Raw genomic sequence first — 15,078 nt, forward strand, 5'->3', positions numbered from 1 at the left:
GAGACTTGATCTTGCTTACTACTGCAATATTTGACGGTGTCTTTCTCCAACTTTGGTCCTGTCTGTGAAGAACTGTTGCCTTGAAGAACTGCACCACCCTCGTCTGATTCTGATTGGTTCACGTGTAACATCTTTCTGCTGATTTTCAGGCTGACAGCTCCTTCAGAACGTGGCTGGCTTGTCCATGCTGCAGGTTCTGGGAGTAGCGTAGATCTGTCTGTGTCGTGGGAAGTGGTCTCATTGGGCCCACACACTGTTTTCACATGTGTTTCCAGACCGACTTCATCAGACAAAGAAAGTCCACAGCTGTATGGGTCATCAGCAACCTGTTTTTCCTTGTCTTTCCTGTCTTTCTTGCCTCCCTTGTCTGCCTGGGGTAGAGGACGGCTGTGGTCTGTTGACTGTGTAGATCTGTACGGCACAGCAGCAACCTGTTTTTTCTTGTCTTTCTTACCTCCCTTGTCTCCCTGGGGTAGAGGACGGCTGTGTTCTGTAGACTCTGTACACACAGCAATGCCTGTTTTTTCCTCGCCTCCCTGGGGTAGAGAACAACCGCGGGCCGCAGGCAGCGCACCTCTGTGAGCAAGTTTCACGTGTCTGGACAAGTTGACAGCCTCACAAAAGGAGGCTCCACACTGCCTGCAGCCAAAGGGTTTAACACTCATAACGAGACGCATTCCACCGCCCTTCTTCAACACGGACCTGAATTTGAGAACCTTGCGATCAGCCACCCTCCGCCGCCTGTGAGTGTGTTTCACATGCCGGGCAAAGTCGGCCGCTTTAGAAAAGGATTCGCCACACTTGCGGCAGTCTAAACGTTTCACAGAACCTGGTTCACATCTGCTTTCTACAGAACCTGGTTCACTTCTGGTTTCTACTTCTGGCTGGGGTGTTAGTGAAGCGTGGTCTGCACCCAGTCCATTCCGGTGTACCAACTTCTTATGCCGAGACAAATACGCAGCGCTCATGAAAGAACGGTCACAGATGCTGCATCCGAAAGGCTTTTTATTTATGTGAAGCCATTGTGGGTGTCTACTTTTCACGGGTGGTTGCGTCTCTGGCTGGTCGTGTTTGACAACTTTCTTTTTCCTGTGTGTCAGCTTGACGTGCCTGGCTAGTTCAGTTGGCTGCGAAAAGTGAGTCCCACAGACGGTGCACGGTAAACTGTGCTTAGCCAGGCCCCTGAACCTGAGCAGAAAATCCAGGGCACTGGGGTCTCGTTCTCTATAGGCTGTCTTGTGGATCTTCTTCACGTGCCTTGCTAGGTTGTGTTCCCGTGTAAAGACGTAACCACAAAGCTGGCACTTGAGACGATCGGTCTCTCCCGGCTGCGTCAAAGACTCGCTGGCTTGTTGCTCTCCGTGGAGGTCACCCTGAGTGCTGTCACCTTTCTGTTCAGTGGACATTTCTCTCGCGTCTTCTCTTCTCTCGCTAGTAGCAGATAAGGCTTGGTTATTCAGTGCAGGAATGTTCTGACTTCTTACCACTGAATTCTCGGTAGCGGACTCAGATGTAAGTTTTCTTGAGGTGTGCGAGGAACTGTCAGCTGTCGGTGGCACGTGTCTCTTTCTCTTTGCAGGTTCGTTTGAAACGCAGCCTTCCGCACTGCACTGTCTGCAGGATCCTCGTTTTCTTTTCTCTGTTTTCCTGTAAGCCAAGTCTTTTCCATCATTGTCTGTGGTCCGTGACGTGTCTGTGGTCTGTGACGTGTCTGTGGTCTGTGACGTGTCTGTGGTCCGTGACGTGTCTGTGGTCTGTGACGTGTCTGTGGTCTGTGACGTGTCTGTGACAGGCTTTGGTCTCTCCACCAACCTCTCTGCCGACGGGGCTGGTTCAGTGTGACGGTCTGTTAGCGAGGAACCCGGACAGTCCTGCAAAGAAGTCTGACACACAGAAGCGCTAATGTTACTGACAGCTTTGTGATTATTCCCAGCAACCTCAGAGTTAGACTTACTGTCTGGCGTGCAGCTTACATCTGCGCAACTTTTAGAAAGAATATGTGACACAGAGCTGTCACACTGACACAGCATTTCATCTGAACCATTATTCTCGCTATCGCCACCAAGACAAGTACTGACTGGATCAGACCTGATGATTTTACCGTCACGCTCACTACGACAAGTACTGACTGGATCAGATCTGATGATTTTCCCGTCACGCTCACTACGACAAGTACTGACTGGATCAGATCTGATGATTTTCCCGTCACGCTCACTACGACAAGTACTGACTGGATCAGATCTGATGATTTTCCCATCACGCTCACTACGACAAGTACTGACTGGATCAGACCTGATGATTTTACCGTCACGCTCACTACGACAAGAAGCAAGGTTTGAGACCGAGTGCAGGCTAACACTCTCCCCTTCAGCATGACAGTTTTCAACTCTAGGAAGACAAGGAGTATGAGAGTCTGTCACACTAATAAAACAACGAGGGTCTGTCACACTAGGAACGTCAATGTTAGCTTCACTTTTCACTGCACGGACCTTTGCAGGAGGAACGTTCGCATCACAAGCCTTGTCTGACCTGGCATCACAAGTCTTGTCTGAGCTGGCATCACAAGTCTTGTCTGAGCTGGCATCACAAGTCTTGTCTGAGCTGGCATCACAAGTCTTGTCTGAGCTGGCATCACAACGTAGTGCAACTTGTCTTTCTGCGTCGTGGGGTGAAGGAGTGGTCTCGTGCGTGGATGTCTCCTCAACAGCTTGCTCTGCCATGTCCTTTGCTGCTATTGTATCGTCTCCCATGATGGTCCCTATTTAAAAAAAAGATACGATAAGAAAACCGTAACCAATATAACACATCCACACCCCCAGACCCACACACAAACCTTTGAAATCGAAGTCCATGTTTTTGTAAACTTCAAGATGAAAAATTGTCTCTTACTAGTCCAAGCACAAAATCACTTCACACACAGGACACATAAAAGGTTAATGATTAAAATGCACAATCAGATTAATTCAAAAGAAAACTGCACAATGATGTGAAAAGATCAATGATTAAAGTAATAACAGGCATAACTACACATGCACGCACACACACGCATACCCCCGCGGGTTAGGGGGAAGAATTTACCCGATGCTCCCCAGCATGTCATAAGAGGCGACTAACGGATTCTGTTTCTCCTTTTACCCTTGTTAAGTGTTTCTTGTATAGAATATAGTCAATTTTTGTAAAGATTTTAGTCAAACAGTATGTAAGAAATGTTAAGTCCTTTGTACTGGAAACTTGCATTCTCCCAGTAAGGTAATACGTTGCAAGCCCCTGGAGCAAATTTTTGATTAGTGCTTTTGTGAACAAGAAACAATTGACAAGTGGCTCTATCCCATCTCCCCCCCTTTCCCCGTCGCGATATAACCTTCGTGGTTGAAAACGACGTTAAACACCAAATAAAGAACACACACGCATGCAGTCACAAACACACACACACGGTGACACACAAACTACAGGGATGAGAAACTGAAGCGCCTGGTCGCCAGGGGCGAGTAATAAATCTGTGGGGCTAGTACAGTAGTAGAAACTGTATTGCAGCTGGCTCGGCTAGCAAGTACAAATTCTTGTCAAATGCAAAGCAAATTTCCGTTCCACTATTATGGTTCATTTTTGAAAACCAAATAATCACTGCATACGCAGAGAAACTTCTGTCGTCTGGAAAAATCACTGCCATGTTCTATTACACTAGAACGAGGCTCCCATCTTGATGTGCTTTCGATGTTTCACTGGGGCTGCATCCAGGCTGTTTCTACGTTCGCTACTCATTCCAAACATGTATGGTCAAGGCTCAGGAGGTGGCTCGAGTGCAGAAATCACCAGCTGGCATTTTTGACTGCGATTCTAAGGTTGAAGATAAAGAATTAATGAAATCAAACTGTTGTCACTTGTTCTTATATAATCAAAGCTTCGTGTGATGACATAAAATGAGTTAAACTTGCTTTCTGTCATTAAAAAACAATTTTTTTTAATGAAAAATCGACGATCGTGGTGGAAGAAAAACGTGACAGACATACCTGTGTATCACTACAGACGGCATTTTTCACCATAACAAGATCGAATCAAGAGTCAATTTATTGATTTCCGAATTCTTAAAACCTTATCAATTCCTATCGACGTTACGTGCATGTCAAATATTTGTTCGTTTCTTGTTTATATAGAGCGTCATCAATCGTGCTCAAACGCAACGCGTGGTGTCATGTTTGGGTGATAGCGATCGATGTTAACTTGAAAGAAATATCCGCATCCAACACACGTGATTAACCTCTAATCTGAAAGATTTTATGTTTTAGTTCTTGGATTAATCAGCAAGCGAACATTTTAAACTCTGATGCAGCAAGAAATTTACATTGATTTTGCGGAAGCGATATGGTGTCAACAAACCGTTGCGTTTGGACACGAAAAAGGAACAATGTATGTGTATTTTTCACTCCATTTTTTTGAGATTAATCCGGCATGGAAGTGAAAACCACTCCAATTTAGAATATTGCGCCATTTGAAGACAAAGCGCGCGATGGACGCCGAGAATAGGCCGAAAGGTAAGGTTTTTATTTTGGCGTCATTTGTTGAGTTTGTGCAAATCCAGCGAAATTATGGATAGAATATGAAGTAATGACCACATTAGGCTTTCGAGTGCTGAGTTCTGTTTCTCTGATAAAACTAGAGATCCTGTCTGAATAGTTGTGCTTTCATCAACACTTTTCTACGTTCCTACATTTGTCAATTTTTGATTTGTCATGTGCATTCATGCCGATCATGTGGTGTCACCGTTGCGTTTTTGGTTTGATAGAGCTAAGTACGTTTTCAACCATCAATGATGCATCCCTTCATGAAATCACTTCGTGAAGTACCCCTAAAAGTCATTTACTGCGATTTACAAGATACGTGGTTGATATTATGGGATGCAGGAGATCAAACGCAACTTTACACCAAGTCCGAGGTCGTCAGCGTTATGTTTAAACTCGTTCAACTAAATGTCTTCTAACATACACTAATTTTTGTGGCAGATTGAATACTATGCATTAACATCATCATTGGGTCTGAACTTGTAGACCCTTATTGTGTCTGATCGCCGAGTGCTAGTTTTATGTCCAAACATAACTTGACGCTATGCACAGTCGATCTCTGCTGCCACGGCTGGTGTAATGTTAGGTTTGGGCACTCGGTTTTTTACTTATTTTATTTTTGGTAAAGAAAAACAGATGTAGAATTTAATATTGATATTATCTGTTTCAAATAACTTTCCCCCCCATAGAAACCACGTTTTTGTTGTAGTTAGTGTGATCCATGTCCAAACACAACATAACACATCGGTGTCAGCTTGAACTGTCACAGTGTTGTAGTGTAATATTGAGTTTAATTTTTATAGTTTCTTAGTCTATTTTCATCTAGCTTTCCTTTTTATCTAGCATTTTGTACAGGTAAATGTAGACTATACATTTTTTCCTTTTAATTGGTTTGAACATGGTCTTAAGTTATGTTTGGGCATTTTTTCATGGTACAAAAACTTTTTCTAAGGTTGCCCCTCACCTATTCAGTGAACTTAGCTCTGTAGCAGCCTTTTATGTGCACACAATGGCATCTGAATTGGATGGCTTACTTACACCCATAGTTCCAGAGGATGTAATTTTATCTTTTGTCACGGTGTCATGTTATGTTTCATGGCGTCATGTTATGCTCAAACAGCAAATTTTCTGTGCAAACATAAAAGATTAAGTTTACACATCAGATTATTTGGTGGCTAATAATTACCTACCATCGCTGCATGTAGATAGCTGTCCTCCTGTTCTTTTATCATGTTTGGTTTTGCCACTTTAGCCTGATTAAGACTGTGTCACGGCGTTCCAAATTTCTAAGATCATAGGAAGAGAAAAATAATGCATTTTGGTGTGGAACAACATAATTCAAGTTGGAAAATATCAAATAGTGCAAAACAAAAGATTGCTCATTGCAACATGTATTCGTCAGTGAAGATTGGAGCAAAAAGCCAGACAAGACGCCAGCTAAGCACGGTCCAGTTGTCGATCATACGTACCACCGCTATTTTGTGTGTATACAAATCTGACCAGTCATTCACACTAACACTGTTTCATAGTTTGTTTATGTGGTATATCGGATGAGACGAAAAACCGAGGTCCCTTCATTGGGGTGTGCACGTTAAAGATCCCACGATTGACAAAAGGGTCTTTCATGGCAAAATTGTATAGGCATAGATAAAAATGTCCACCAAAATACCCGTGTGACTTGGAATAATATGCCGTGAAAAGTAGGATATATATATGCGCCGGAATGGCTGCGATCTGCTGGCCGATGTGAATGCGTGATGTATTGTGTTAAAAAAAAAAATTCCATCTCACACGGCATTAATAGGGGTAACATGCGCCTTGAGTCGCCTTGTGTGGTAAGATACGTGCGCAATATAAATCCTCGTAAATAAATAAATAAATAAATAAACATGGCCTGGTGTTTATAACGCAGCTCTTCAGTGTCTCTGGTTCAAGGTTTGACCCAAGCTAGGACAGAATGAGAAATCTGTACACTTGCATCCTACTTTCCTTTTCTACCAGAGCCTGCGCTGCTTTTGTATACACAGCATGCACCAAGATGATAGCACTTTAAAATTCCCATTCTCAACTATGAACATTCAAAAGAGGTCGATATGGCAGCCAGTAATTCTTCCCAATCCCATGCACAATTTTTTTGTTTGTTTAACGCCCAGTCCACCACGAAGGGTGATATCAGGGCGGTGCTGCTTTGACATTTAAAGTGCGCCACACACAAGACAGAAGTCGCAGCACAGGCTTCATGTCTCACCCAGTCACATTATTCTGACCGGACCAACCAGTCCTAGCACTAACCCCATAATGCCAGACGCCAGGCAGAGCAGCCACTAGATTGCCAATTTTAAAGTCTTAGGTATGGCCCGGCCTGGGTTCGAACCCACGACCTCCCGCTCACTGGGCGGACGCCTTACCACTAGGCCACTGCACATGCACAATCCCTTCAAGACAACATACAGCCTTAAAATACATACTGGCACCGAAATCATGATTGCAGGAAAAGAAGAACTGAAGAAGTCTTGTAACCAAGCCTGTATGAAATTCAACTCAAATTTACCTCTCTCACAATGGTGTGAGATGTGCGGTTCAGTGCAAGGAAAGGATAGCAGCTCAGGATGCTGTTGTCTGCTGTTGCCGTCAGTGGAATGGAGAAACTGAAAACAAAGAAAAAGATTGCTGAAGTTCGATGTCTCTTTCCGGACATTTCTTGTCAAGGTCATTTTCCTGGACTGATTTTTACATTATTTCTAAATATTTCAAGAACAAAACAATTAAGCAGGCATATCTGCAAGGCCAAACAGGCTACCATAGGCATATGCAACTTAACACACATGTTCAAAAGAAGTTGAGCACATGCACACACACACACACACACCACACACTCTCTCTCTCTCTCTCTCTCTCTCTCTCTCTCTCTCTCTCTCTCTCTCTCTCTCTCTCTCTCTCTCTCTCTCTCTCTCTCTCTCTCTCTCTCTATCTCTCTCTCTCTCTCTCTCTCTCTCTCTCTCTCTCTCTCTCTCTCTCTCTCTCTCTCTCTCTCTCAAGCACACTAATGTTTGTTATACTTTTCCCTACATGATTGTGTTTTATTTGATTTCTTTTTTTTTATTCTTCATACTTGTTCTTCGTTTCATGTGTGTATTATAGTAGGGACTAGCTGTAAGAAAGGACCATATGGACCTAATGCTATCATCCCTCGGTAATAAAGTTTTCGAGTTCGAGTTCTCTCTCTCCCTCTTCCTCTCCCTCTCTCTCAGCCCACATGTCCATCACTGACCAGCGGCCCTGTGAATCCCGAAAGACGATGGGCTTTGTGAAGGAGACTGGCTTTGGACTGGAGAAGGTCACCCTGCACGGCAGGTAGCACGGGTCAATCTGACCACTGTCCCCAGCACACTGCTGGACATCTGCAAAACAAACAGCAACTTCATCAACACTTTCTCAATGTTCTTCAGCTCTTATATGAGGGGAGATACACTGGTACCTGTAATGCAAGTCTCCTCTTTGATGAAAGGGCAACTTCAAATAAAGAACACCTTTCGTTGATCTTTTTTCTGAATTGATTGAGTACACTGGAACCCCCTTTTTAAGACCGCCCCAATTTAAGACTTACTCCCTTTTAAGACTCTGTTGTCTTGGATTTTCTGTTCGTAACCTCTGTAATTTTACTCCCTTCATTTCAAGACCTGCTTTTCTCTGATTTTTTTAAGGCCTTGAAAGGGTGGTGCCCCCGTATCTGACACCTATGTCAATCTGCAAAATGAATTCATCAGAATACTTCAACTCTGCACTGTGAGCAGCCCGGCTGTTGATTTCTGGTATGTGCCCAAGTGGAAGGATACTCTTACCACATGTAAAAGCCTAACATATCTCAACAGTAAAGGAGGTCTAGAGAAGTGAAGTAGAGGAGCCTTACCATTGCCTTGCAGGAAGGTGACTTTGACGGGAAAGATCTTTTCGCCATCGTCACATTCCACTTCTGGCGTCTCCACTGTCAGCTGACTGGCCCTGAAATCACACACAAATATTCTGCCTGCATCTGCTGAAGTATAGCTGCCTGAATCCACCAGGGGACATTAATTCAAACAAATTACAAGTTGTATAAAAACATTTGTTTTGTTTTTTTCAACTGCCGTAAATAACTGTCAGGGTTTATATTGGCTATATTAGAGTTGTGCCCCTTCAAAACAGTGAGACAAGCATTTCTGATCAGTAATGGCAAGTGATCATTGGTTTCAAGGTGATGTATGAGCTACCTGCTGTGTATTTTTTGCAACGACCACTCGATATGACACCTTTATCTGAACTCGCAATTCATAGCTGCCATGAACGCTTGCCTACACTCTTCAGTGGCCAGGGATATTGCCTCACTGTTATAAAGTGGGGCAACTCTTCCAAAAAACAATTAAAAAAACCTCACAGAGTTACTTCCAAACTTTTACTTCTTCAAAACAATGAGGTAAACATGCCTGGCTACCGATTTGTGAAGAAATCTATCGTACTTACTGCTGATACTGTGAAGCCAGCACGTTGAACTCGCAGTGGATGTCAGTGAGGAGGGGCACGGGGGTCATGCAGATGCCCGGAGGATCGAACCACACCTTTGGCTCCTGCAGCTTCCCTGTGATGTAGAGCATCTGGTACGGCGTGTCCCACTGTTCGTTGATTATCACCGGTACCACGGCATCGTACAAGCCAGGCTCACCTGCACATATTGTGGAAAGGAGGTTTGTAAGTGTTATGTTATTTAACCTACAAGGTATGAACGATATTTATCACTGATGATTGGCTTTTTGAGATCAAATCTATCAATGTAAACACAAGGACATTAAGGACACACTCTCATAAAAACTCTCACACAAACAAGTTTGTGACAGGGTGAACTGTCCAAACACACACACACACACACACACACACACACACACACACACACACACACACACACACACACACACACACACAGTCCACAAACACACACACAAACGCTTTTCCTGTAGGAGCCTGTCACTGACCAACCTGCCCCTCCCAACTGACTCCCACCCTCCATTCCCAAACAAACAAACAAATCATCTACTCACGAGGGCAAAAGAAAACATTGATGGCCATAGTCTGCCCAGGGTCCAGCTCCCCTTCGATGCCCTTGGATTTTCCGAAGGAGATAAACGGCACGCCGGAGTGGTGCAGGAACTTGAGAATGCCGTCCTCCATGGCCTTGCTGACCTTGCGCAGGTCGAAGCCCCACTTCAGCTTGTCCACGGAGTTGTTGACCAGCACGATGGACTGCAAGCAGTGAGGAGATTTTGTGTTTTGTGCTGAACCGAGTTCAAGAAGGATATAGCTTGATTTTTGGTAATTAAGTATAGTATTCTACATGTACATGTATTCTTAATCTGAATATGTTCTGTAATTTGTGTCTACATATTTTTATATAAACAAAAATATTTTTTCTTTTTTTTTACATAATTTTGCTTTATGTTATAGTGAGCTTTGAGTTTCTTATGTTTGTTCAGTACCCTTTTTAAATCAATACAGATATCTTAAATAATTTACCTGCATGCCTAAAGGCTTTCCTTAATTGAGCGATGGCTTTGCATAGTCTTTTTACCCAAAATCAGTGCCAAAGCATTGTGCAGCTGGCTTCGTGAAGTCAGTTTCACACAATTAATTTGAGGCTTTAGAGACAAGGATATGAACTTTATCATGGTTAGGATTATCACTGCACTGTTCAACCCCCAACACTTGACAATTATACTCTTCAGCCTTTGTGGAAAGAATTGAAGTCATACCACTTTGCATAGAACAAAACTTAATTGCATAAAAGGGCTTGAAGAAAGAAAGAAAACTACATGTACACATTTCACAGTGTTGAACTCTTTCAGTCTGTACACAAAATAAAAGCTGCATTAATGCACTAATCTTAAGAGATTTCTTGCCATGTTAACTGAGTGAATATAATGTAATTGTCAAATGAATCAGTTTGAAAATAAAGAATGCATGCATACACAATGCATTACGATAATAAATATGATGAGAACAATGTGTTTTGGGCGTGTGATGCATCATATATTTTGAAGTATCCAAAGCTTGTTGAGACATGGGGTAAAACGGTGCAAGAAAAAAATGTGACGGAAAAATATGACCAAAAAATCCACACACAAAAGATGTTGCAATGCATGCTCAGGACCTTCATCGACTGTGGTTTCTGTTGTTTACGTCCAACAGACAAGAATAAAGAGCTCCCTGCAGTTTCATGTTGGCATCTAATCGCATGTACTCCACTCCTGACCAAAACTACCCCCTCTCCTGATGGGTACATGTGCACTCAAGTTATCAGTGACTGTCATCACGCCATTGCGGCTGTGATCTAATTTGTACCAAGAGCCGGACTGCTCTGTTATCGATTTTGTTGTGGTGAAAATGTGACGATGGTATGAGCTGCTGTTGGGACCAAAAATGAGTGTCCACATCCACGTTTTGCAGGTGTCCGTTTAAGGGGGGCAAATATAGAAGGAAAACACTCTGTGCCGAACAAATGTGTTCGTACATGTCAGGTGTCCGCTCACGCCGGGGGCCGTACATTGCAGGGACTGCTGTACAGTATAGGCAAAAAAGTTTTTTTAAATTTAAAAAGAAAGAAAGAAAAAAGAAGGACCACACATAAAGAACAGAAAAATATTATGTCTACTAAATTTGCAAGAGGAATTTAATAAACTATAACTAATGTGAAAGACACTGATCAAATAATGTATTACTAACAATGACCACTTCAACTAGTGTTATGCTAAAACAGGCAAGCCTAAAAAGTTTTTGTTTTAAACAATATAATGCAAAAGCATTGAGGCAATGTATATACTGTCACTTTAGAGAAATCACACAGCCATGAGTATGAGTAAAAGCCAAACAATGCCTTTAATTCTTTGCATTTTCAAATCCAGTTCCAATACCAATCAGAAGTAACGAAAATAAGAACAGAAACAGGTTGAGGATATACAGCATAAGAGTATTAGAAGAAAGAAAATCCACAAAAAATGCTGCCAAAAAAAGGTAATGCAAAATTTTAAGTATCCCTTTCTTTTCCTCTTGTCTCACCAGCAAAAACAATCATACGCATGTATACCCTTTCAGTGAAAAATATATCTGTGATCTGATTGAAAGATATTATTAAAACTGAACGACTGGTGCCCAGTATAGTGGAAGTAATATGTCTTCCATGGTTTCATATACTGTGCCACATAATTGCCAGATCTTGTGACCATGCATGGACTTGTGCAATAAAGACAAGTAATTTAAGTGTGAATTAGATCATTTGTGCACACATGCATGCACTAGCTGGTTGTGTGATACTTCATCCGTTATTACTTGTGATATGCCGCCACCTGAGAACTGGGTGATATTAGTTGGTCGGCTATTTAATATCCTCCGTCATGTAATACACCAGGGCATTAATCATGTGAACAATTTTGTACTTGTGACATCCATGTCCCGATAATCAAATTAAGTTCAAACATTGTTCTCACTCATCAGCGCCCTTTCTGGACATGTTGTAGTCAGCACCATCACCAAAGCAGCAACGTCGAAAAGATACAAGTGAATAAATGGTTATATATTACCTCCAAAGGGACCAGATGATAAAGGACAGACAGCATAATGTACATGCCACAAAATTTCCCACAACCAGGTTTGAAGTCAAATATTAGACATACAGGTACTTGAGAATGAAAGTCTTTTACTTCCATGACCATGACACAATTTATTGAAGTATTTGCTGGCGGTAGACAAAAGGCCAGAGAATCACCCCCACTATACCAGAGCAATAATGGACTAGCAGTCATACAGTAATGTAAAGGAATAGGAAAATACAACTCATGTTTCTGGTTTCAATTAAGGCCTCAATCCTTACATGAAAAGACATATTTTACTTTGATTGATTCATTTCCAGATTTGGAAAAAGATATCAGATATTAACTTTGTGCACCGAACACTAAACAGTTTCACAAACAAATACATAGATGACAGAGAACACACATACATTTCCTTTACTTGGGGAAAGAATGAGTTAAAAAAAATCTCACACTACAGAACTACGAATGAACAAGTTAGGCACACACAAATAAAGCCAGGAATTAAATCAGCAAAACTTCATTTGTCTCTCACATAGAAAAGGGGAACACTCTCTATGTGCTGTTAAAGATTAAAAAAGAAAAAAAATTGGCAGATTTGTTCCAGGTTGTTCCGCAAAGCAGTTAGTTGACACCTGACCCCTTACCTTTTCATTATGCTGCAAATCAAAAGGACACAAAAAGATGAACAATAAGATTGCAGACGACTCTCAGGTAAAATTGTCACCGTCACCAAATTTGTCTTTATTTTCTATGCTTTGTTTTGTTTTTGCACCTGACCTAGTATGTCTATGAAAACAGCAAAATCAACTTCAAGGACAGTGGAAAAATCAGCTCTTGTACACCGAGAAGCAAAACAGAGACACCAAGTTTTATACAGTATAAGACTGTCATTTTCCTATTATGGAAACTGAAAAAATGTTTCCTACAAATATTGGTTTTGCGCCACTTTCAAGAGATTAAACATGCGATGGATTGAACTCACTGATGTCGCACCAAAGCCAGTGTTCTTAGGACATATAGTCAAAAATATTATCTTAACTGACCGATGTCGCACCAAAGCCAGTGTTTTTGGACAAAGAGTCAAACATCTGAACTCACTGATGTTACACCAATGCCAGTGTTCTTGGACATATAGCCCAAAATATCTGAATTCACCCATGTCACACCAATGCCAGTGTTCTTGGACATATAGCCCAAAATATCTGAATTCACCCATGTCACACCAATGCCAGTGTTCTTGGACGTATAGCCAAAAATATCTTAACTCACTGATGTCACACCAATGCCAGTGTTCTTGGACGTATAGCCAAAAATATCTTAACTCACTGATGTCACACCAATGCCAGTGTTCTCAGGACATACAGTCAAAAATATCTGAACTGACCGATGTCGCACCAATGCCAGTGTTCTCAGGACATATAGTCAAAAATATCTTAACTCGCCGATGTCACACCAATGCCAGTGTTCTTGAACATATAGTCAAAAATATCTTAACTCACCGATGTCACATCAATGCTTTTTTTGGGGGGTTACATGTAATCAAAAATATCATAACTCACCGATGCCGCACCAATGCCAGTATTCTTGGACATCTCATGAAAGTTGACCGGCAGAGAAAACTCCACCTTTGTGTGAGACAGCTGCAGGGGTTGCCTCAATCCAGTGGCAATGACGTGCTTGCGAGGGGTTGCCACCGTGAAGGGTTGTGGCCGAGGGTTGACAATGTGCTGGATACTGTTCTTCTTGGAGGGGGCAGGGGTTGGGGGGAAAGGGGTGGAGGCAGGGGAGGGGGCACCCAGGTGGTTGATGACGACAGGCATGATGAAATCATACGCTGCCACCTGAAAGAGTGTGAAGGTGATACAGTGACTTTGTAAAGCGTAGAAAATCCTTTGAAAGAATGATATCCAGAAGAAATCCATCCAGCCTTCATTGGGTTTTTTTAAGTCTGACACAACAAGCCGCATAAATGCCTTATCCCATGCTGAATGCTCTTCACAGGCCAAGCAACCATCCTGATAAACACATTCCACCGGTCACAACCATTATTTTGATAAATATGTCAAGAGAACCTGTAATCTAGTTCTTGTTGGATAAACAAAGGCATCCATCCATAATATGACATTAACCACATTGGAGTTATTTCTTTCTGACTAACGAACACCTTTTTCTGCCTTTTCTCTTTGGCCAGACAGCAGAATGTTTAGCTCAGAACCTACCTCTCCTGGTATGAACAGCAGCTGCCCCTCAATGTTTTCCATGGGAGCCAGAGTCACAGATGACATGCCAGGATTCAGCAGCTGGTAGTTGTGGTCCTCTGAAGACAAAATGCAGCTGCATGAACATCTTACTTACGCAGTTTGCCTGTTATGTTCTTCCGTTCTGCTACCAAATGTTACAAAGCTCTTTTGCTTGAAATAAGACCAATCAAAGCCACACAGGCCCAAAAGTGCCAAGGTCTTCTCAAATACACAAGTCGTTGACCAGCACAATGTTAAGCTCATGAATGCATATATACGAGATGAAGATGAAGAAGAATGCATATGTCTAAATGTAACGATTGAAAACTTTTTCCTCAAACTGAAATTCAGTTGCAAACAAGAAGAGAGAGGAAACCCCTTGAGGCTCACATAATATAAATGATCAAAGATTTAGCAAACACATCCAAAATCATCCAACTGTCTTAATGTGTCTAGCAAACATGAATAATAAAGAGTGCACATGAAAACCGTGATTGCTGGAATTTACTGACCTGGTGTTTGAAATCCAGGGAACTTGAGAGTGAAATCCTTGTAGCGAGTCAAGTCAAACTCCAGCGTGCAGCGTGTTGACCCTACATAAAAATAATGTAAGGTTTGTGAACGTATGACATTAAAAAGTGCAAATTTTTCAAGTGTCAAGAT

General features: G+C 42.1%; 1 protein-coding gene across 1 annotated transcript; it reads right to left on the reverse strand.

Annotated features, from left to right (window-relative positions):
- Positions 1-6,971: 6,971 nt before the first annotated feature.
- Positions 6,972-15,008, reverse strand: LOC138956310 (cilia- and flagella-associated protein 47-like; the record flags this gene model as incomplete). Its single annotated transcript, XM_070327705.1, has 8 exons — positions 6,972-7,207; positions 7,831-7,960; positions 8,470-8,561; positions 9,060-9,258; positions 9,632-9,833; positions 13,735-14,016; positions 14,395-14,492; positions 14,928-15,008. Coding segments are annotated over 8 exons (1,196 nt in total), but the record flags the coding sequence as incomplete, so codon positions are not given.
- Between the last annotated feature and the right edge of the window lie 70 nt (positions 15,009-15,078).

The sequence above is a fragment of the Littorina saxatilis genome, unplaced genomic scaffold, assembly GCF_037325665.1.
Source record: "Littorina saxatilis isolate snail1 unplaced genomic scaffold, US_GU_Lsax_2.0 scaffold_2291, whole genome shotgun sequence".
NCBI lineage: Eukaryota > Metazoa > Mollusca > Gastropoda > Littorinimorpha > Littorinidae > Littorina > Littorina saxatilis.